The sequence below is a fragment of the Mesitornis unicolor genome, unplaced genomic scaffold, assembly GCF_000695765.1.
Source record: "Mesitornis unicolor isolate BGI_N332 unplaced genomic scaffold, ASM69576v1 scaffold20962, whole genome shotgun sequence".
NCBI classification, from domain to species: domain Eukaryota; kingdom Metazoa; phylum Chordata; class Aves; order Mesitornithiformes; family Mesitornithidae; genus Mesitornis; species Mesitornis unicolor.
This window is the reverse complement of record NW_010167391.1, coordinates 1-25,103: the sequence shown is the minus strand read 5'-3', so window position 1 is coordinate 25,103 and position 25,103 is coordinate 1. Positions and strand designations below refer to the sequence as shown.

The 25,103-nt window shown below is 36.9% G+C and overlaps 1 protein-coding gene across 1 annotated transcript in view; it reads right to left on the bottom strand.

Annotated features, from left to right (window-relative positions):
* LOC104536147 (coiled-coil and C2 domain-containing protein 2A-like) overlaps positions 1-24,114 on the bottom strand; it is a gene marked incomplete at its 5' end in the record, with an annotated part of 29,525 nt that extends 5,411 nt beyond the window's left edge. The window contains 17 exons of the mRNA XM_010178689.1: positions 441-554; positions 1,348-1,437; positions 1,897-2,100; positions 3,675-3,695; positions 5,897-6,073; positions 6,769-6,867; positions 8,081-8,177; positions 8,876-8,985; positions 10,701-10,806; positions 12,201-12,368; positions 12,798-12,812; positions 14,081-14,172; positions 15,819-15,911; positions 20,201-20,404; positions 21,182-21,320; positions 22,676-22,823; positions 23,958-24,114. Of these exons, the coding sequence (XP_010176991.1) occupies positions 441-554; positions 1,348-1,437; positions 1,897-2,100; positions 3,675-3,695; positions 5,897-6,073; positions 6,769-6,867; positions 8,081-8,177; positions 8,876-8,985; positions 10,701-10,806; positions 12,201-12,368; positions 12,798-12,812; positions 14,081-14,172; positions 15,819-15,911; positions 20,201-20,404; positions 21,182-21,320; positions 22,676-22,823; positions 23,958-24,114 (2,034 nt within the window). The remainder of the gene's footprint in view (positions 1-440; positions 555-1,347; positions 1,438-1,896; positions 2,101-3,674; positions 3,696-5,896; positions 6,074-6,768; positions 6,868-8,080; positions 8,178-8,875; positions 8,986-10,700; positions 10,807-12,200; positions 12,369-12,797; positions 12,813-14,080; positions 14,173-15,818; positions 15,912-20,200; positions 20,405-21,181; positions 21,321-22,675; positions 22,824-23,957) is intronic.
* Between the last annotated feature and the right edge of the window lie 989 nt (positions 24,115-25,103).

The following is a 25,103-nucleotide window of genomic DNA, read 5'->3' as shown; positions in this document are numbered from 1 at the left end:
TCCCACATGTCGCACAGGAGGAATTGCCCAGCTATCTTATATTCTCTGTCAGGAATCTCTAAACTGTTCTTCTACTTTCTTGTTATCTCTCGCATTTTCCAGGTACCTTCAAATACCTGGAGTAATGCCCCTCCTTACAGCATGCATAAGCTGAATGCTTTATTAAGGACTACTTTCTCCATCATATTTGGAGTGGAAGGAATGTACCCGAGAACCTGCTCCTGCTGTGCAGTATGTGAGAATGTGCTAAAGAAACCCATCAAGAATTTTTACCCAAATTCTGTTCAGCAAAACTTTCACCTGTGCTTGGTAATTTGATGTGTTAACGGTGGATATTTGCTTCCTGGAAAAACATGCTAGGAAGAAACAATTCTGTCCATTAGTGGGAACCAAAGACTTCATAGAATTAATATTCAGATCAAATGAAAAAATTCTCTTACCTCAGGAATAGCATTTCCAATGATAAGCCAGGCTTTTTTCCCCATACCAAGAAAATAATTGCACAAGAGCACGGCGTGTTCTTCCTCATCTCCCGCCAGAAGATAAAGAAATTGCTAATTGAGATTAAATTTAAAAAATGATTGTGCAGTTATCAACTGTGCTTTCAACTTACAACTTCTAATAATATTTATTAACACTTCTGAAGCAAGGAAGTCCCCTCAGATCTTTGCAACTGATCTTTACTGTTTATGGGGCACTGTTTCAACACTCGGGACAATGAGTCAATGCTGTGAAAATCTATGCTGCAGATCTGAGATTTTACCACAAGAACCAAGTTTTTGTCTTCTGAGTTATTCAAGTTTTGAGATGGTAAAAACACCATCTATAATTAAATTAATGTCTGCTGTTATTTTACAGATGACAGGATTTATCTGAATATGATAGAGAAGGCTAAATATTGCATTATTGCTGACATTAAATACAGTATTTTTTCTGTAGTTTCTTGGAACTATAGTGATTAATTTTAAGTCTAGTTTTAAAGTCTCCATCAGTGAGCACTCTTTCACTTGTGCACGGCTAGCCATTTCAGATTGTTTTATAGCTGATAAAAACCATGAAAAGTTTAATGCCTTAAGCATTCTTAGGGCCTATCAATTGCAACCTATCGAAGATAAAAAATTTTGGCTCTTATCAGGATAAGCAACTTTTCTCAAGCTTTGGTCCTCATTCTTTGAAACAAATGGCTTATAAAGAAAAACAGTCCTCACAATAATAGAATCACAGAATAATTTATGTCTGAAAGGACCTCGAGCCCATCTAGTACAATCTTCCCCTGAAAGCAGGGGCTGCTAAGACATTGCATCACATTCAAGAGGATAAAGAACTTCTGTTTAAGGCGTTACTTACGTCTGATGTACTCCACAAATCACAAATTCCAGCAAATGACACGCTATCTGGCAAGAAAGGAATCAAAGCAACATACCGAGCCACCAATTCCTGCAAGAAAACAAAATGGAGCAAGTGACACCCTCAACTCACAGCACAGATATCCCACAACAGTATTATTGTACCAGCTGTGATGCATTGTGCTGTCTCCACAGACAGGAATGACAGACCACATTACAGCAGCAGCTCGCTCATTTCAGAGCTTCTATCAAAGACTGATAGTATTTAATTGCACTGAGGGTTGGTATCGTTATGTCTTTTAAAAGACAATATTCATACCTTTTTTTTTCCCAGAGAAGACAAATATCCCTTTCCAGCCTCATTATGGATAAACTTACTGTGTAGCACACATAGTCATTACTACTTTATTTTGTATCTCTAGTTTTGCTGTAAATCCATGCTTTTTATAAACATATAAAAATGGTATTTGCTTATATACATGTCACATGCGAACACACACATTCTGAAATCTATATCCCAGAAACTTCAGTGTATTTTCTCAGTACTTACTGCTGCTGTTTGAGAACCATTTGGGACAGCATCAAGAAGCTCCTGGGGTGGATTCAGAGGTCTGAGGTATCTGGTAATAAAAACTGTTTTCCCAGTGAGGTCAATTACAGTTGTTAGGCACTGGCGGCTTGGAAACTTTGATGTACATTCAGCTTCATACTTTTCTGCTGACTGGAGCAATTTCTCATCTTCTTGGGTATCAAACTTCAAAAGACAGTAGAATTTATTAAAAAATAGTTTTATTTATAATTTGGGTTTAAGTGTTTACTATGTTTGGCCTTATTTCACCATTTACAGGAGCATAAAAGGAGTGCAAAATTCTCTCCTAACAGCATTTTGAACTTTTCTTGTAGTATATACTTTGGCTCACAGACATATAAGAAAGGTAGTGGAAAATCAGGCAAATTGCATTTACTTACAAATGCACGTAATGACTTGTACCTATAGCTTTATTAAAGCACTGAAAATGTAGTGAAAGTTATGGCCAAGTAAAACTGCAGGGATGGTTAGGTACTAATCCTACATGCTTGTATTGGATTTGCACAGCAGGGTTTTGGTAGCAGGGGGGGCTGGAAGAGTGGCTTCTGTGAGAAGCTGCTAGAAGCTTCCCCTATGTCTGATAAAGCCAATGCCAGCCAGCTCCAAGATGGACCTGCTGCTGGCCATAGGCCGAGAAAATCAGCAATGGTGGTAGTGCCTCTGTGATAACGTAGTTAAGAAAAAAAGGGGGGGAAAACGCACAACTGCAGTCAGGAGAGAGGACTGAGAATATGAGACAAACAACTCTGCAGACACCAAGGTCAGCGAAGAAGGAAGGGAAGGAGATGCTCCAGGCACCAGAGCAGTTAAGTAAAGTTAACCCCAGGAAGAAGGGAGGGGTGTTTTAAGATTTAGTTTGTATTTTTCATTATCCTACTCTGTTCTGATTTGTAACAAGTAATACTCTGATTTGATTTGTAATAAATAAACTAATTTCCCCAAGTCCAGTGTGTTTTGCATGTGAGGGTAACTGGTGAGTGATCTCTATCTGTCCTCATCTTGACTCATGAGCCTTTCATTTTCTTTTCTCTCCCCTGTCCAGCTTAGGAGGGCATGGACAGAGCAGCTTTGGTGGGCACCTGGCATCCAGACAGGGTCAACCCACCACAATGCTATTCAAATCACACTCCATTAAAACCACCATTGAGGTTACGCACAAAATCCTAGTGATTTTAAGATAAATAATACTGCCACAACCCTGCACAATGCCAAAATATTTGCAGAGAAGGTCTAAGTAATTTTTAGATAAAACCATATAATTCAGACTTGTCTAAAATTTTAAAGCTTTTAGATGAGATTTTCCAGAAGCAAATCTAGGACTCAAAAGCACATCTTTATATAGAAATGACAATTATTTGCTAATGTTGATGAGAACTAAAGCTCATCCTTCATAATGTTTTTGTTCCAAATGAACCACTTTGTCATTTGTTACCCTTCTCAATCTAACCAGAGGTGCAACAGCTGGACCGGGCCCTGCAGCTGGACCTCCAGGCAGCAGAGAAGGCTCACAGCAGTGACGTTTCTCAAGCATAATTAACAGCCAAAATATACAGCCTCCAGCATTTTGTCAATTGAGATGTAGTAATCCACTGCAAATATTACTGACAAATAAGCAACTCCTATGTCGGAGTCAAATAACACAAAGTACAAAAAGATTGCTGAATGGCACAAAACCAAGCTAAATCTTAAATGGGGAACAACAGGAATTTCTCAACTGATTTTATTTATTCATATTGTACCTTCTTAAGCATTTCATTCATCTACATAGAGATTCAGGAAGGACAGCAAGAAAAAGGAAAAAATAGGTAAAGAAACAAAAACAGTGTAATAAAATCAAACTAAAATTAAGCTTAGCATTCTAAAACAGTACACAGGTATTTCAAATAACTGCAGAAGGAGCGGGCAGGAAAAGGAACAAAGGACAGCAAAAGTATTTGTTAGTTGTTGTCATTTTATGCCAAACACTTTCTATAATAATAATATGTGTCACAGTTGGTGAGTTGCAGCACAGAATAATGACTTTTTCGGTCACAGTTAGAAAACGCACACATGTCCCTTTAGTAGTGTGTTTATGGACAGATTTCATTAGATACATACCACCTAAAATAGAACAGTCTCTTAATGATTTTAGTCCTGTTTTATTGTTTTCTATTTTTATTGCTTTGAAAAAATGGATTATTTAAAAATCCATTACAATGTTTGCTAAAGAAAGAATTTGGTTTGGTTTAGGATCCAAGGTAAACAGATCATCTGCTGCTAAGTAAAATTTTTATAACATTTAGAACATTTATTTATAACATTTAGAAAAATCTCTAATGCAGAGTGAACAAAAATCTGGCAGAAGTCCTACTGATGTATTAGTCACAACTGTTTTTTCACTGGTCTTCAAATTTTAGAAGACAGATCATCTGTACCAATAGTTTTCTTACTTCAGCAACACTTTCCTTATTCCTGATTTTACTTTAAACAAGTGCTTTTTGGTACAGGTTAGCTTTGATAGAATCATGCAACAACCCAGGTTGGAAGGGACCTCAAAAGACCACCTGGTCCAAACTTCTGTGGGAAAGGGAGCCCAGATGAGATTATCCAGCACCCTGTGCAATCGCACCTCAAAAACCTCCAGTGATGGGGACTCTACCATGTCCCTGGGGAGCTTGTTTGACTCTATGATTGTTCTCACTGTAAAAGAAAATTATTGCTTATGTTGAGATAAAAACCCTCCCAGTGCAACTTGTACCCACTGCCTCTTGTCTTCGCTGTGTGGCTCCTTGAGAGAAGCTTTGACACGATTCACAACATACAGTCCATAATATTTTACAATAATCTCACCCCTTATTTTAATTTCTATGATTTTTCTTTTGGAACAGTACTAGAGACAGGTCCTTCTGTAAACAGAGATCTGTTTCCTTACAAATTCAGTACATTTTTTTCCCAGCAATTAATTACTGGAGATGAAGATGAAGACTATGAAACTCTTGAATAAGGTCTCATCTATTAAAGGTGCTTCAAGGCTGTTAAGTTTATATTTATGGGTTTGAGGCCTACTAATAATCTTCTCATTCAAACTAATTGACCTTAAAAGGCATCCATGAATGCACTTTATTAATTTTCTTTATTTTCAATGGTACTAACTTACAACAATTCCCACAGTATTGCATAAGTGAGAAACACAGGACTGGACAGTTGCCAAGACTATAATTTAACAGAAAAAGGGGTTTTTAGAATACGTCATACAAATCTATATTTATTCTGAAAAAGAAATTACATAATGACAGGCCTTTCTCTCCAGTTCCTGTTTGTCCCTAGAAAATGACCAGTGATGCACTGAATTGGGAAAGAATGAAGTGCTGCTGTTTGTGCATGAAAAGCACATATCCCTGCTGAATGGATCTCAAAATCATTGGATGATGTTACAAAAAACAGCAAGCGGTGTATGCATTTTAACTACATATTGTTGTTGTTAGTGTAAGGCAATTCTGATTTAGTAAAATACCTGGAAAAAATAACAGCTGCTGTTTAGAAATAATTATCTTCAAGATCTGGAGGCATCCATAAAGCCATAAATAATAAATGCTGTATTTGAATAATATAAACACAGAAGCAAGAAAAACCTATGTTTGCACCTGCCACCTCCTTTTCATCCACTGTTCACAAATACTCACATGAATACTTTATTGTTTACAGAATAATAAATGCAAATTTGCTTTCTATCAACACTGGAACTAGATACCCAGTGAAAGGTGTTTCTCATGCATTATATGTCCATCTAACTTAATGGTGCACCCAATTAAATTGAATTGAGCTAGAACATTTGAAGTAGAACACTCAGAATTTGTATTAATAACCTTCTGTACTCGTATTCATGTTCTTCAGTACACTAACCATACCTATTTGTATGCATCTCAAGAACTACAAAAGTGGAAACAAAAAGCAAGAATATGATGCATTACTGATCAGTCACCTTTTCTCTGACTGACTCTCCAGGAATGAGCTGTGGTTCAATGGTAATAAACAGTGTTAGATACGAGCCCTCACTCAGATTTCGCACAGAATCATAACCTCTCTCCATTCCCAGGTTCTTTTCTTTGCTGTAGCCAAGGAGGACTGGAGGAATATTCACCTTAAACGTACCATCAATCTACAACATACAGAGAAATACTCTCATTAGAAGCAAAAAAGCAAAACTTCCTTCTCATACATTTGCTACTACAGCAAGACTGCAGTATGATAGGACTATTTCCATGAAAAATTAGTTTCCTTAACCTAAGTCCACAGTGGGTAGATGGACAAAAAAATGCCCTTCCCCTATGAAGAACCGCATGTTTTACTAATACTCCCATGATGAACTGTTGGTATCTCTTGACAAAAGCTTCTCTTGAAAAGTTCTAAAATGGAGGAAAGAAGGGATTCAGAGAGGCGTAGATAAAAATCTGATGATTCATGAAAAGTGTGAAAAAAAGAAGTTAGGTCAAGTTTCCTATCACCTATCTAGGTGGTACTCCCATTCTCAGTTCACCTATCTAGGCTGTGCAATATCAGAGATCTCAAAAACCATCTAAAGAATTTGCACTTTTAACCTCATTCTCAAAGGAAGCCAGGCTATGTTGTCAGTGTGAAGTACGTTTGTCTATCTCTTCTCCCTTCAAAATGTTGAACTTACTGACAAATAATCACCAAATTTGACAACAACCAGTGGTTTCAAAGACATTTTCAAACAATTCCATAAAAACAGAAGTACAGAGAACATCACTGAATCTGACATTCCATTACCAGCCCCTTTCCATTCTCCAGTTTTGTATTTTAAGAGATTTACTCCATGTTCCTGATGCTTACCCTTGCTTGAAAATATATGGTAGTAAATGGTATCTTCACACATCCCAGCCAGCGTCTCTCAACATGAGTGCGGATTCCACTTCCTCTTTCAGGATCATGCTATTAAAAAGTTGCCCAACAAAACACTTTGTAAGACAGCTTCATTTCCTTTACTTCAATCAACAAATTAATCAAGGCATTAATTTAAAAAATCGTATTGTTTTAATAATTCACTGTAAATATCAGTTCTGTTACTAATATGACAGTGATTATTCTGCATGCCTTTCAAGAATGCCAGATGCTGAACAAATAGAAGGCACAATGCACTTCAGGATTTATGGAGAACTCCAAAATCTGACACAGATTCCACAAGAGTCTTCTCAGACAAAGAAAATTTAGCTCTGGTCTAATGAAATATTTTACTAGTCTTTAAAAAGCTTTTTGAATGTAAAAGTTGTATGAAAATCTAATAAACCCTGTGGAATGGAAGCATTTCTTTCATATGTATCACCTATCAGGGATTTCCAAATCTAGTATGATCAGCCTACGAGTTACTTAAAAAAACCACAAACCTCTAGAGCGGCATCTGGGTTTCAAGACTGTATATTTCTTCCTTCTGCTTCACCAAATACCATTTCAGTTTTGAGGACAGAATTCTCTCCTCAGTGAAACGTATGCATTATTTATTTCTGGGTTATATTTTCATAGAACCTTGAGTGCTGCTATTTTTGTGCATGCTGAATTGACTGGGAAAGCATTCACTGGTTTCAAGAAGGGAAGTAGTTATACCAAGACTGAGAGCTTACAAAAATCTCTTGTTACTACTACTTGCAATTTTTATCTCATTCCAAAAAATGAATATATACAACCAAAAGATGTGGAGTTTTTTTAATCAAACAGCTTGCAAAACAGGATGAGACAGAGCATAAAAAATAGTTAATAAAAATACAGGAACTGGAATAATTAATCTGGAATTTAGTAAAAAATTCTGATTAAGTTTAAGAACATAATTCAGATTACAATTCACATATTGCCTCTCAACTTTAGCACCTCAAACTTCATTAAATAAACGGATTATATACACACGTTCAACTCTAGCAGCAGATTATATAGCACAAGTTTAACTTGGACAGAGAAAGATTAACACTATAAAGATTACTCCGTCTAAGAATCTTACAAAATTGACAAGATATAAAACCATAAGGAATGACAAAATAGAGAAAAAAAGAGGCACAGAAGAGTGAAAGCTATTACACTGAAGTCTTCTATTCTGTCAACTTCAAAAAGCTCATAATATTCTGTAACGTACACAGTCCTTCAATTATGAACTCACCTCTACAGCATCGTGAAGTACTTCATCAAAAACATTAATGAAGACTTCATCCTTCACTGACTGCAAACTGTGGGTGCTGTAGTCACTATTAGGAGCTCTGAAAAGTTTAAATAAAAAAGTTCTCTGAAGCAGAACAGGAAAATTTGAATAAATGTGCATGCTCAAATTAAATTATTGTTACTCAGAAATGAGTGACCAGCAGGTCTAGGGAGGTGATTCTACCCCTCTACTCCACTCTTGTGAGCCCCCACCTGGAGTACTGTGTCTAGCTCTGGGGCCCCCAGCATAAGAAGGACACAGAACTGTTGGAGTGGGTCCAGAGGAGGGCCACAAAGATGATCACGGACTGGAGCATCTCCCCTACAAAGCCAGACTGAGAGAGTTGGGGCTGTTCAGCCTGGAGAAGAGAAGGCTCTGGGGAGAACTTGTAGCAGCCTTCCAGTACCTGAAGGGTGCCTACAAGAAACGTAGGGAGGGACTCTATCAGGAAGTGTAGTGATAGGATGAGGGTTAAGGGTTTTAAACTGGAAAAGGGTAGATTTAGATGAGATATTAGGAAGAAATTCCTTACTGTGAAGATGGTGAGACACTGGCACAGGTTGCCCAGGGAAGTTGTGGATGTCCCCTCCCCTGGAGGTGTTCAAGGCCAGGTTGGACAGGGCTTTGAGCAACCTGGTCTGGTGGCAAGTGTCCCTGCTCATGGCAGGGGGGGTGGAACAAGATGATCTTGAAGGGCCCTTCCACCCCAAACCATTCTATGATTTGATGGAATAATTTGGATTAATTTTGCAATACCTAAATGGAAGCTCAAGTTCCTCATTCCAGTTGGGGTTTGGACCCTCTGCTGTTGTTGTACGGCAGACTGTTCGCTGAAAAGAAACTTCTATAAAAGGACGGACTAAAACCTGTAAATAGAGAACAAAACAAAGGAAACAGACCTCTAAAAAACATGAGAATATATTAAATTACACATACTTATCAATGTATACTTTGTGGACACCAGACTGGTCCAGCCCAGATAAAACTTTATACATCTTAAACACTGCACAGAATCACAGAATCTTAGGAGTTGGAAAGGACCTCGAAAGATCATCCAGTCCAACCCCCCTGCCAGAGCAGGATTACCTAGACCAGGTCACACAGGAACCCAGGCAATTTTGAATGTCTCCAGAGAAGGAGACTCCACAACCCCTCTGGGCAGCCTGGTCCAGTGCTCTTTCACCCTCACAGTAAAAAAGTTTTTCCTCACGTTCAGGTTGAACCTCCTATGCTCCAGCTTGCTCCCACTGCCCCTTGTCCTGTCATTGGCTGTCACTGAGTACAGCGTGGCTCCTTCCTCCTGACACTTGTCCTTTACAAATTTATAAGCATTATGAGGTTGTACTTCCAAAGCTTCTAAGCATTTAGGAAGCTTTAAAAAAATTATATATTAGTGTTTCTAAAAGACTAAGTGTATTCAGAATACTTGATATATTTATATACGCTGTCAAAACCACATTTTCTGCTGAGAGTGGAAAAGCTACTACTGGCTATCTCACCAAAGAAGGTAACTGAAACAGAACATGTGATCCAGACACCAGTGGAAAGAAGTGCACTCATATCCTCTTATCTGTAATCCAAGAAGCCTACTGCTACAATCCTGGTTGTCTCCGAAACGTGCTCCTGTTACAGATAAGCAACTTCTACTAGCCACAACAAACTACTCTAATGTGATTAAAAATGCCTTAATGAAGCATTTAATTAGCACTCAAATGCGTATGGCAGAACCCTTTTCTACATTTCAAAAAGCTCTCATTTAGAAGGAAAATTGTAATAAAAACAGGAAAAAAACATGATAAGGCTTCCGTCTTCATTCAGAAGGATGCTGAATTTAGTCCTCAATAGCAAGTAAATGTAGTTTCTGTATCAGGCATAAGAATGGCTGTGTTGGTTTAGACTAAGAGTGCACCAGGCCCAAAATTCAGGCTGTGAAAATGGTCATCAGCAGACACATACAGAAGAGTAAGAACAGAGCAGGTATATATGGTGCTTTCTCCTATTACTCTTCCCGTATTCAACTGTTTTCAGATGAAGGACTTTCCTAAGCCTGACAATTCTCCTATTTAGGTAACTCGCAATGGATCACTCTTCCAAATACTTGTCCAGTGCCCACTTCAATGCAAGCAAACCTCTTCAGTTCACAATACATGTTAGCAACTTCTCTGGGCACCTACTAACTGCTGCATCAAGAATCATAAACTGTTTGTTTTGAACCTAAGTCCTACTAGCTTCATTTGATGATTCCTCAACCTTGTACTGACCCAGAAAACAGTCAATTCCTATCCACAGTCCCCACATCATTCATGATTTTATGTCTTTACCATATTCCTCCTCCTCTACTCACAGTTACTGCTGTTCTGGCTGACAAGCCCTACTATTTTTCACTGTAGAGTACCCATTCCATACTTCTGACGGCCCTATCGCCCTTCTCTGAAAGTTTTGCAGCTTTACTATCTTTTCAGAGATCAAGAAGTGGGCAAGCCAACCTCACTAATAAGATATCTTTCTGATGGTAAACTTCACTGTGGAAAAGAGGAATGCTCACAACTTCACCTAAGAAAAGGTAAGATATCTAATATACCTGGTTGAATGCCCAATCTGGGCTATCAGCTGGGCTCTGAGCTGATGAAGAGACTGCAAACATCTCATTGAAGGACCTTGAAGATTTGTATGGCTGTTGAAGTTTGCTGTGAGAGGAAAGAAATTACAACAACAAGAAGAAGGAGGACTGACAGAGAACACATTACAAAATACTAATCCCTCACATTCTGTATTATTCTGGAAATAAAACTTTAACCCTGGAGAGAGAGTTATTTGATCAAGTAATGACAGAAAGGGGTAGCACGTGTACAGTTCTTGTAAGCCTGTATCTGGAGGCTCTCATTTCTAAAGAGTTTATTGACCACAAATTATTTTTTTCCTGCCCCATGCAACCTCCCTGAGCTACAGGTTTTTCAGTTTAAGGAGATGAATCTCCACAAGATTTGTAACAGTGTAGACTTCATGGTATCCAGGCAAAACCTCTATGACGAAATTAAACCCATATGAATGTTACACAATCAGCAACCCATAAGTGAAATTAATGTTAATATGTTTATTTTTACTGTGTTTCCATATAACTTTTTTTGTAATAACACCACAGTAGAAGTTATAAAAGAATGGAGAAAGCAGCTCAAAATAAGGCATCATAAAATGCAAGACTGGGAGGGTTTTTAGTTAGTTTTGTAATACTGATAATGCACTGAAAAAATCCCCTTTTCCTTCCTGTCAACATGTTTCTAATATGAATTGTTTTTCTCAGTATGAACTTATTTAAAGAAATCCAACCGAACCTTTTTTATAATAAAGGCATAAAACAGCATAATATTGTAAATTCTGTATACACAGTAATTGGTCAGCTTGAAAACACCTCAGAGTTACATGCAAGACGTATTTATTTTGGGAGAGAGAGAGAAAACGCTGCACTAATGCATAGCTTCTGGAACTGAACCATAGTGCTCAGAACTCGAGTATCTTTACATGACACAGCATCACGCAGTGCAGGCATTGCCTTAATGTGCTGGAAGGTAATGGCCACCTCTAAAATTCGTCAGAGCCAAATTAGGCTCCGTCCATTAACTTCAACAAACAGTTCATTAAGGAGAAGGCCATCATGCTACCCTCAGGAGGCAAACACAGTGTCCCACAATGAAGAACTGTGGTTTTTTTACTACTTATTTTTGGTATTTAAGATGTTACGAATTAAAATAGCTCTGTATATAACTTGCAGACTTAAGGTATAATTTATCTGATATTATCATAGTTACAATGTCATCAAAGCTGTAAGTTACCTACTATGTATGTAGACTATGCATACAGTTTTTGGGAAAATATTTATTGAATTTAGCAGTTACTGATAAATGATCATATTATTCTACAAACTTACAAAACAGCAGTTCTTTATCATTATTAATAAAAAGATATGTGTATATATGTTTTAATCTTGAGAACCAAAACAACACACATGGCTGAATTTCAACATCAGTTGTTTCAGCTGTCCTCAAAAAATGAATCTGTATGGGAAACAGGCATTTAAACATACCTCATCACTGGTTTTCTCACTGGAATATCATAAGCTCTAATGACGTTCACTAACAGTTTTATGTCTCCATCTGATAAATTCTGTGCTGTGACCTTCTTCCTTTCTTTTCTTCTTGGCTTTAATGGTCGTTTTGGCTCTGCCAGTTTAAAGAGGCTGAGTCCCAAAATACTAATAATCACAAAACAGATATTTAGTAATTTTTGCATAGAATCCAGCATTCTAGTGCTTCCATGACACACATGGAAATTACACACTAATAGTAAAAGGAAATGTACGCTCCTGTTAGTGCCATACAAAACTCTATGAAATGTCAAAATATTTTAATTTAGTACGACATAATCCAGTTCTGTCTTCTATTTCAGAAATTGTAACTTAAAAGTGCAAAGAAGTTTTTTTTCCAAAACTAAGATACACATATGACGATCACAGTTTCAAGAGAGGTCTAAGAGAGGTTTATAGCACTACAGTGCTATAAACAAGGTGCCTAGCAGATGACGACAGCCACTGTATGGAATAGGCAAAATATCTAACTACACAGCTATGTACCACAAACATTAGGCTACAGAAAGGAAGTGCAATGAATATGGCACAACATACCCTGGACCCTCAGAACTTATAACCCAAGGCAAAGCAGAACCAAAGGAGGGAAAAAAAAAAGAATAAAAAGCAGATGTACGTTTTTACACATCATTGATATTAACTGCAGACATTCCAAAATCTACTTTAATAACTGGTAGCCAATGGCATTATTTCCTTACATATAATAAAAAGCACAGTAATTTAAGTATTGTTAAAATAACACAAAACCATGAGTTACTGAAATATCTCACAACGTAGACACTTCAAACAAACCATGGTGTATATTATATTCACTAACCACATATATTAGCAAATAGTATTCAATATGAATTAGTATTAATGTTAAGAAAATATCAATTAAGCATTTGATTTTAAACAACTCCAAAAGCTGATTACAGTCTTTTATTGGATTTTTCCATTCTGTGATGTTGAGACGTGAACTGAAAAACGGGATGAACTCTTCTGTAAGAGAGCAAGTCTCTGTCTCTCCAGCAGATGGGACCGTTTAGATATATTCTGTTGATTGAGAAAGCTCTGCCTGTACTTTAAGGGTGTTTGTATGTTTATAGGGAATACACGCAACTTCAATTCAAAAGAAAAATTAACTATCTGTTTATTTACACAGATTTTAAGTGAGCAATACTAATTAATAGTCATTTATGCTATGATAACTGATAAATGTCAAAATCAACATTGTACGGGATTTGGAACAAAAAAATCAAAGTGCTTAAGTAATAAATCAAATAATAATCTTAAAAGGAAAAAGAAATTCTTTCCATACCCAGTAACATTTCTGAAAGTAAACAGCATATGACAACATCCAGCAACAGCACACAGAAATACATGAGAAGTAAAATAAAGAAAACTACTGTTAAAAAAAAATCTATTGCACATTATTTGCAGGGCATATGCACTGACTCTAAGTGAGCATCACCTACAGAACCAGGAGTGGTGTTACTACCTCTGATGCTTGTCTGATATTTGGAAATCATTCAATCTGGCACCAGCTAGGGCTGTGCTCAGCTCATCGGACTGCAGCCTGATGCATTATAAATCTTATTTACATGCTGTCACATGACTTCTGCCAAAACCAGACCTTTTCTTTAAGAAGTTTTTACGCACTTTCTGTATCAATACACTGCCTGTACTGGGAGAGGCCTACATAGTGATTGGAAGTTCATACGTATACTAAACACAAAATTGCATCAGTTAGTCACATCAATACACTTTGCAAGAAGAAGATCAGAGATGCTTTTACATTAATTATGTCGATTTAGAACAAATAAAGATAGCTCCCTTACCCCAGGCTGGGAATCTCTTCTTCATTGACAAGGTCAGAGAGAAGGAAATGGTGTTTTGCTATGAGGAAACGGTTTATTACTGACTCTCGAACCTGCGAATGGGGAGGGAGAAGAGACAAAAGTACATTTTTAATCCAAACCCACTGCAAGTATTTGCATTCTGTGTATTAAAGACAAACAAAATGTCAAAATATATATTCTTTACTTTTTCCCACTTTTAAAAGAATCATCGTTCAAGGAAAATTTTCTTTCCACCAGACATTTCTTCAGAACATAATATCAGCACATTTTACACATACAATGATCCACTAAAAACACACTGGCTAGCCAGATATAAGAACATATGAAAACACACAATGAGAAAACAAAGTCTTATCTGCTCACAGCTCATAATCAGAAACAATCACAACAATAAATGACGCTAATAGACATCTCTTTTCCATGTCTAAATGAAGTTGCAGAAAAGGCTGTAAATAAATCTATATGGTACTAGTTATGGGGAATAAAAGCAACACGTTGGACTGCAGAACAACTGATGAAGCCTGTATTACAAATACCATGATTTCAAATAAATGTCTAAAATCCTTAGTTCCTTTTATTTCTACGCTGAGGTTACAGACTGAAGCATGGAGATGAAAATCTTCCCTCTTCTCCCAAAGACAACGTGGAAGCAGACAGACAATTTATTGCCTTTGGCCTTTTTTCCTACCACTAACACAAGTAATGCCTTATATAAATACACTGTGCTAGTCCAAGATCAGTTGAAGAACGGCAATAACAAACAATTTTCTGCAATATGCAAATTTTCTTTGTTACATTGAAAAGTTTTTATTTAAATTATTACATCTTTGTGTTAAAGTGATAAGTATACAAAGATCAGAACTGAATTTCAGTTCTGATGTGAGAAATCTAATTTGCAAACACATTGGACAATTTACGTAAGTGTAAAACATCCAAATATTATTTTTAAAAAGGCTACTTGTATTTAACCTAAAAGAGTGATAAAGGTACCATAATGTATCTTACTCTTACCATAATGTATGTCACTCTGTACTATTATACTATTATTCAGTGTGCTGCATAAACCATATGTTTGGGTACACACTTAAATACCATGCAAAATATACAGGATGACAGAGACATGACAGCTTTGTTAAAAATAATTTTTTATATTATCATAATGAATCTTGGCTTTGGCACTTGCCTGGAAGATTTAAACACTCTTCATTGTCTATGACTCCCTTACAAACCGTTCTTTCCAGCAGACAATTTGTTACTGTAATACCTCAACGAAGGTAATGTGATGGAAGACACACTCTCTGCATTAAATGATTTTTAACAGCAGTTAGGGCATTTCATTGAGATAATTAAGTTCTTAGCATCACAGCTTACAAGAAGGAAAATAGGGAGGAGAGGGAAATCAGTGAATACCTGGGACACAACAGTACAAATCTGTGGGACACTGAAGCAAAAACAAATTTACGGAACTGCTAGAAAAATCCAGAATGGCAGGTCATTTTATACATTGCATCTTTTTCAGCAACATTAAATGAGTCATTCACAAACCTCTACTTGTTCAATTAGACCAGCTTCAGGCCTCGCTCGGAATTCTAAAGTTGTCTGTAGGTCATGTTTAGAGATGAATCCATTTTTAGTATTCATGGAAATAAAATATCCAAATACAGAAGCAACATATGGCCTAGAGAAATATGGTTGATCCATATTTTTTGCAGCTTACCTTCTGTAGATAGTTGGCAACAACTGCTCTGTGTGCATCTAGATAATTTTTGCTGTCAATCACATCCCTCTCTTGCAGTCTCTTCTCATAGTCCTAAAGATATTTACTAGAGTTTGTGATTCAGTATATATTCAGTGCTTTATTACATACAAGAAAAATGGTAAATATTTCATTAATATTAATGTATGGATCACAGTAAACCAAAACAGATGTCAGAGGCTTATAAAACTATTTTTAATGCTAATTTATACAGCCATAGCATTCCTAAACTTCCATGAATAGAGACAAGAATTCGATTAAGTTGCAAGATTCATATGGTTTAAATTACTATGAATAACTTGAAGATTTCCCTCTCTTCTTTTAAAGCTGAACTCTGACCTGCTGCTGGTAAACTGAAAATCCATTTGAACTGGAAATGGCTTCTTTTATTGCAGCTGCAATGGGAAGAATCCTTTATAAACAGGGGTTATGCAGTACTCTTGGAAGATGACCTGAAATCTGAACTCTCTTTTAATACACATAACTAGTTTTCATAGTGTCTAACACTGGAAGAAACTCCACTTGTTGAAGACTTTATTGAGAAACAATTATTGAGCTACTTTTAAGTTAAATTAAAGAAATAAAGAGATTTAATAGCGTAATAAAAATCTTTTGTCGTACATTGTAAGAAAGTGAAAGCTTTTTAAAGCTGCTAGAGTGTGAAGATTTTGCTTTGCCTGAGGTTTGATAAAAGAGTCTGTGGCCTAACCGAGGGGCTGAGATGAATACTGGTTACCAGCACAAGAAAAGATTCAAGAGAAGCACTTCGTTCTTGGGAAAAAGTATGTTAATGGACTCAGGGTTGTGGTTACTCTTCTGGTGGACTACAATGAAGCTGTACTGACAGATGCAACTTTTACTCACAAGTTTAGGAAAGTGTCTCATAAATTAAGAAAAAGCTAGGGCTGACACTCAGCTTCCAAGCAAAACACAGAGCCTACAAGTTCAGGAGTCTCCCAGGAACTGCAGCTTAATGGCAATCTGCAAATCAGGTTGGCTTTAGAACCCCAGTTATCATGTAAAAGCTACTCAAGAAAATTAACCTTCGGGTCATTTTGCTACTGCTGTTACTAAGAAGAACATATTTTTTCCTAAGATAAGGGGTCCAGGAAGCACCTTTTGGAAATACAGTGCTTCATTATTTCCACAATAAATCTTTATCTAACTTTTCCTGTGTATAATTATTGTTGAACGATGCCAGATTAGCAACCAAATAAAGTAAGAACAGCTCTTCTGAGCCAGAAATCCTAATTTTTAGGCAGATCTGGCAATGACTAAGCTAAAAGTCCAATAATGGGAGCTGAATGTCCAACTGGTACATGCGTATGCGTTGCTCCATTCTTAGGTCTTTTTATTGCAGTATGATTTAAGTACCACAAATCATTGATTGGTACTTGTTAACTGACAGTAACCTATTAGCATTAAATAAACTTTCAAAAGAAATAGGAAAAGATCATAAACTTCTGATAAAACAAATACTCAGACTGATTTGCCCTGACTCTGGTGTTGAACTCCAAATTGAAACCCTTCTCCTCTGACCCAAGACACTTGTGTTGCTTTCTTTCTGTAAGTGTATCAAGACATTCTGCTTCCCCATAAGCACAGCATGTCTTGAATTATCAAAATCCCATAGCCCACGCTGCTGGGCTCACTGGTAGAAATGAACCCAACAGCTCTGAGGAACACAAGGAACCAAAAATATAAAGCGAAAGAAGATATCATAGCAGTACTGCATATTAGTGCTGTACACTGTAAAAAAGATCAGAGAAGACAAATACAACAGAATCAATTGGGGAAACACTACAGTAGGGGAAAATAAAAATTTGTGGCCTAATTGTATTGGGTCTTTCTGGGATGGACTTAATTTTCTTCAATGATACTTGATTAGGAAGAGTGGTTAATACAGTGAATCACTGAACTACAGTTCAGAGGGCTCTTCATTGAAGACTGTGACAACTAACGTCTCAATGAAGAAAAGGCAAAATTCCGTATTGAGCATGGAGTAACTCCATGTGCTGGCACAGACTGGAAAGCAACCAGCAGAGTAACAGCCATATTGAAATATTGAAAAAAATCTGAAGGTTATGGTTTGACAACCTCCACCACCGTTTTTCTTTTGGCGAAAGGCAAACCATGGGCTATATTAGGAGTAGCATGGCCTACAGACAAAGGGAAATTACTAACCCCTCCAACTTGGCACTTGTGAGGGCATAACTGAAATATTGTGACCAGTTTGGGGCTGCCAGTTCAAAAAGCACATGGAGAAACTGGATGGGGTCCACTAAAGGACTACTACAATAGAGGACTAGAGCACATGACCTAAAAGAAGAGGTCAGAATCTTCAAATAATGTAGGTTAGAAGAGACTTCTGGTGGTCATTTGATCCAAAACCTCACTCAAAGCAGGAACAACTCTGATCAGGATGTTCAGAGCCTTTGCCAGTTGAATTTTCAGTATCTCTAGTGATGGCAATTCAACAAACTTGCTGGACAACATGTTCTAGAATTTGAACATGTTCTTCATGAAAAACGTTTTCATTATATCTAACTGGAATTTCTCTTGGAGTAACTTGCATCTGTCATCATCCTCCCTCTAAGATGAGCCTTGCTCTGTTTTCTCTGCACCATCTTGCTAGATACCTGAAGGAAGCAATAAGATAACCCCTTAGCCGTGCTTGTTTAGGCCAAAAAAAACTTAGATCTTTTGGTCTCCACTTGTACATTATGTGCTGCAGCTCTGTAGATATTCTGGTAGCTTTGTCCTGGACTTGCTCCACTATTTCAGTGTCTCTCTTGCACTGGAAAAGGTGTTCAACCGAATTAGTTTGCTAAGAAAGAGATTAATGAACAATCCAGTATCTGCCCACGATTATTTGAGGGGCAGTTACAAAGAAAAGAGTGCCAAATTCATCTCTGTTCCAGACAATACAAGGGAAAACCGCCATTAAATACAACTTGGAAGGCTCAGGTTGAACATGATTTTGTTGTTTTGTTTTTTTTTTTAAATAATCACTGGAAGTGCAGCACTGGAACAGGTTATCCAGAAAGGCTATGGAATCTCCTATTTAGAGGGTTTCAAGACTTGGCTAGACAAATACATAGCTGACCTCATCTAGTGCTGGCAACAGTCCCACCACTGCAGTGGAAAGCAGGACTAGATGACCTCCAGGCAATATTTTCTGAACAATATTTCCACGATTCTATGAATTTTCAGACTTCTTTGCCAAACAGCTAGTAAACCAACTAGGGACAATACCGCTTTAAACTTAGTTTTGAAGATCATGGCACATAAAATGAACTTGGAATGGCTAATCATGGGTTTATCCAATTTACCCTTACTGAAAAAAACCCAACCAACCAAACAAATAAAACAATTCTTCAACTATAGTTTTCAATTTTGAATGATAACATGAAATGAACAAAATCTGTAAAATCAACGGGATCAGAAATGTATATCAAAGATGTGTCACGTTTTTAAATAAAAGATACAAAAATAATTTAAATTTAAAAAGTTTAAAAAGTAAATTTTTTTTAGAGAGCCAGACATGACTGAATTAATCACTTTTATAAAAATATATAATCCAAAAGAAATATATAATCCAAAAGAAATGGAAGAAAGGAATTTTCCAAAGAAATTTATGCAAGAAGAAATACGGACAAAGCAGCAGTTGCCAGAATCTGAGATGATTCTGATCTGGCTAAGGAATGAACATACTGAAATGCTTCTTTGCCACACAGATTGCTAAAGAACAAAAAAACACGTGACTTAACACCAATAATGGAGTTGAGATTAAAAACAATTGAAGTATGACCCAAATAAATGCACACATTGCATTTCAGTAAGGTAATTAACAGACAGGCAAGGACAGGGTAAGCCAGTTGGAACAATGTACTAGAATAGAAAAAACTGCAACATAGGCTGTCGTAAAACAAGAATGTTTTCATTCTCGTTAGAGTCATTGCTTTCAGCAGTCTCCACAGAAAGGACTCAAAAGTTAATAAGCCTGAGCCTGAATTACCTTTGCACTACCTTTCTATATTTGAAGTCACCCTTCAAAAAAAGCTCTCTTACCTTTTTAAAAAAAAAAAAGTATCTTACAACATTTGTGACTACAGCAGTGGCTGTGTTTTATTTTTCTCCTTCCTATGGTATAGCTGTGGAAATACTACCTCGGAAGGAAATTAATTAGATTAAAATAACACCAGAAAAGACTGAAGGAATAATGCTCTCTTTTTTTACTCATCAGAATAGCTATACATTCTTTAAGGGACCAATTGACTTAATTGCAAGTCAAATACTATCAGCATTAAAACTAGAAAGAAATATTTCAGATAACATTCTACCTGGAAGATTTTCTCACTGATTTCTCGTTCATGTAAGGGGACTTGCTTATAGTTTCGGAACTCTGCCACTTCTCCACTTCTGAGCTGCAAGAGTCGGAATCTCTTTGATCTATTAAATTCCTCATCAGAAACAAAATTAAATTCTTGCTGCAACTGTTCCAATCTGAAGAAATCAGGAATGTGTGCTTCTCCACTTGTGGCAACCTAAATTAGTCAAAAAAATACTAACTTTTTCATACAAAGTGAAAAAAGTCTATAAAATAGCTTTTGTAAGTCTTACATAAGTATTTGCAAGGATATTAATTTTAAGCAAAAGCAATTGAGACATATCAAACTGAGTCTGAAATGCTAAGTGTTTTAAAGTAGGTTTTTGTTGAGCAAAGTATATGAGTACAGTTAAGAAGAAAATAAAATTGTATTTCCTTGTAACATAACCAAACCATTAAAGAGTAGAAAAACTATAACATAGCAGAGTAACCTAGGAAACTGCATTGTAAAGACGACTGATTACACAACTTCAGCTATGTAAACAGCTCCTCAATCTGATGTCTAGAAAAGTCCCAATTTCTATAATACACTTGATCTCTTTGTGCAAGTGTCACCAATGAGCAACTTCCTACTTAATTCCATCCAAGTATGCTGAGAATACTGCTGAACTTTAAGGAAATAACAAACTCAAAATCTGTTGGTTGGGTTTTTTTTTTAAATTAATCAGTTTAATTAATTTTAAATTAATCAGTTTGCATACTACTGAATGGGTTAATAAAGCATACTTATTAAGAAATCATTAAACTACTATTAAATGGATTAATAAATCATACTTTTACTAGATATTTTGCTTCTTCACACTCACACAAGTATGTCCATCATAAATTAAAATGCTACTACATCCCTGGCACACATGCTGACTGCCTGAGAAGGTACTGATCCCTAGGTGCTTCACAGTTCCATTAGCCCTACAGCTCTGAAAAAGCCACCTACCTTGATCAGCTGCATCAGAGCTGCATTGTTTGGGTCATTTGGATCAAGTTTTGCTTCCGCTGCCCACTTAGCTAGTTTTTTCATGTCAGTTAAGCCCGATGTACCAATGGATGCAATTGCATCAGTAATTTTTAAAGCACTGAAAAGACAAAATTAACAGAATTTATACCTAAAACACATATGATTTAGCAATATAAAAAAGTATCTAAAATGTTAGAAACACCCAAAAAGCTCCCTAAAACCTGAATAAATTCCACTACACAATTCTTAGTTGAAGTTATGCAGCTAAGGGAATGTCAAAGAAAAGTAAGGGGGAAATACAAAGGAACTGGTGGAAAGGAACTTCTCTACAAGGTAGTGAGGTGTTTATTGATTAATTTATGTTACACCTACACTATTCCAGGTTGCTGATCGCTAGGAGGTAAGATGATAAATTGCCTCACAGCAAGAAAATTAACATAAAAGTTTTGACAACCCATACTGAAAAGACCTTCTCAACTGCACAGTTCCTGCTTGCGCTATGTCTTAAATCCTGTCTTTGACCTGTCTCCTGGATGGCTCAGACCCACATGGTAGCCTTGGTCTCTGCCCCCTTCCCTGCTGTTTCTGGATAGATGCTGGGACCTGATCCATCCCCTTGACAAGTCTGGGACTAGCTGCCAGCACCCTGCTCTGCCTGTTATGTTCAGCCCCTGTAGGACTGCAAGGCAGCTGGTGAGGACACTCTCTGTACTGGGACACCCTTACAGCCTTCTCCCTTGTGGTGAAGCCCTGCTTTTGGTCCTCCCTGATACTGCAAGTCCCAGCTCCACTCCTTATCCTTTGGATGTTTCTGCTCACTTGCATGTATTCAGAGTAGGCAAGGAAATATGGCAGGTAGTCTGGAGGCCATCTGCACAATGATTTACTGGCCAGGCTCTTGGCACCTTCTCACAAAAGCCACCCCTACTGGAAGGCCCATCACTGCCAAAACTTTGCCATGTAAACCCAATACACTGGAACATGCATGTTAGTCTTTGGGAATCCATCCTTATGTTTTAATCTCATGCTATTCTAGTCTCACTGAAGTCTGCAGGTTACTCATAATGCTGATCAGCAAATTACCCTAATGTCTGCAGCTTGGGTCAAAAACAGTAACAGTGATTTGGATGCAAATGTCTAGCCTCTAAATAAACAAAAATCTGACAGAATCTGATCAGCTGGAAGAGGTACTTGCTCAGTGTTAATAAGTATGGGAAAACTCTTAAAGCTTTACAGTGAGGTAACCTGAGTTAATACTTTCTATATATAATCTACAAAAAGACAACATTTCTAACTAAAATCTGTTTACCAAAAATGTGTACCCTAAGATATCTGCAGGGGATTACAGCACAAAGTAAAATACCCAAACCTAAAAGAAAAATATTATGGAAATTATTGATTATGAAAGTCTATTTTTTTTAATAGTAATGTAATGAGTTTTCCATGAATCTCTGAAAATTCATATCATATTACCTTGGTATGCCTGTGTTTTGCTGGGATACTGGAGGAATTAAGGGGATTCCTTTTTCTCCAACTGCCCAAGAGACACTATTGGATACTTTCCCAGAGGTCATTAAAGACATTTTGTTGCTACCATCAGCTTCAAATGAAAAGGACACACCTACAAAGAGGGAAAAAACTCAAAGGAGTACATTTATGTATTCAAATACAATGTTTAAACAACTTTAAAAATTCTTCCATAAAATAAATAGTCAAATAACCCGTGCCTTTATATAAATAGGGCAACGTGAAAAAACATCTGCTGCATGCTGTGGGGAAGGACTCTGCCCTACAAAAGGAGTGAAAAACACCACTCCACCTACAGAAAGGCTTTCCATTTGGGTTGGAAAGAAAGGCCATGACTTGAAAGCTATGCCAAAGGCTTTTTTTCCTTCACACAATTTCATATTTCTGGTAATTTTCTGATTCAGCATAGTGTTATTAATGAAACAGAAATTCATAGTCAAAAGAATGATGCATGACTGAAAAGTCAGTCTTAAAGCTTTGTGATATACAATTGTAATACAGTCATCGTGGTCAATGACATTTACACACATTTGTTGTAATAATTTTTTACCACATTTCTTTCCTTGGCAGCTTTCTATCAATTCTTCTGCTCTAGCTTGATCTGTATTCCATATATGGCAAATTTATGCAAGTCAGTCCTCACACAATCCTGTTCGAACATATTATATGAACTTGGAAGTTCCATATGCCACTACGTATTATTCTTGTTTCCTCTTTTCCTACCTCTCCCCTGTTTTATCTTTCTAAAGTCCCAGGAATAAAATGTGTTGCAGAATGTCATAAAAGCAAATAGGAAGACAAAAAAAAAATAATCTGCATATACACTTACACAGCCAGTTCTTCAGTGGTTTAAAACAGTAAAATCACTGGAGCTATACTGATTAATACCATCTACTTGCTCTGCAGTGACAGAGGCCTGATTACTTACTACTAAATTACTTAATACTAAAAAAAACCCAACAACCCACACATACCTTCTATAGCTACTAAAGCTCTACTGATACAAGCCAAATAATAAACACACATTTTTATTATATACAGCTTAAAATACGTAATACAAAAATTTCACAGCAAACTTATAAGAATCACAACTATTTTATAAGATTCAGATACAGAACCTGCAAATGCAAAAACCAGAATTTACTCTGAAGCTTATGCCAGTCTGTTACTGTTATATGGCTTCAGAAGAATGAGAAACATTGTACTGAGAAAGACTGAGAGTCCTTACCACTCCCAACTCCTTCATGGTCCAACATCACACGCTGATTGCTGCTGAACTCTATTTCTTCCAAAGGAGCATTGCCTGTCAGAACTGTAGTCTCAGGAACAGGTATGAACACTTCAGCCAACAAGGTGGTACTGCTCATACCCATTGTTTCATATATCTAGGACAAAACATGATGACAGATACAAGAAAATAAATTGAAAGTGTTTTCATGAGAAGTTGAAAACTTATTGTAAGGCATTCAGACAAAAGGTTTTACTATAACTTAAGCATGAAATAATTCATTTAAGGTGATCGTATTGATTTACTTTCTAAAATATCCAATTAGCAGACATTTCAACTACCAGCAGCTATCTTGGCCTGAATTTTTCTTAAAAGTATATTCACCTCCCCTTTCTAATGCACCTGAGAATAGTACAACAAACTCTAGGCTTTAAAGAGCATCACTGCCCAATATGCAACTGCTTGTGACAGTCACTGGCTTCATGTGACGGTGCCAAAGGATTCTGCCTCATTAATTCCCCCTTACCATGAAAGGCAGGGTAAGGCACACAGCTCCTGTTCCAGCAGTACCGCAGGCTGCTCCCCGCTTTCCTGGCCAGTTGCAGGCTCAGAATGACATGAGCGATTTCTCCATTCAGATGTTTTTAATTCAAGAAGATGGGATTCTTTTTCTCTTTCAATTTGTGTATTACATAAATGGAGCAGGTGAGGGGTATACACCCTCCTCTGAACTATCAGTAACAAGTTACCTAACAGGAGGGTAGGTAGGGTCCTGTCCATGTTCCCCCTAAAAATGTATTGTATTGTCTCTGAGAATTATTCATGTGAATCATTCATTAATTTATACTTGGTATGTGGGTGGTGGTGGTCTGACTTAACTGCACTGTTTATCAAGTGCAGTTATGGACATCACTAGCAATTAATTTTTTTCTTATACCCCTTCAGCAAACATGATCATTTTACTGTATGGATAATAACATTTTAAGATTACCATTTTGCCAAGTCTATCTACAACAGAAATCACTTTTTCTAAAATTAAGAGGCTGCTTCACTGACATATTTAATCACATGCCCCAATTATTTTAATTTCCACCATGCAGCCCATAATAATGTTTTCTATATCACATATAATATTTATATATATAT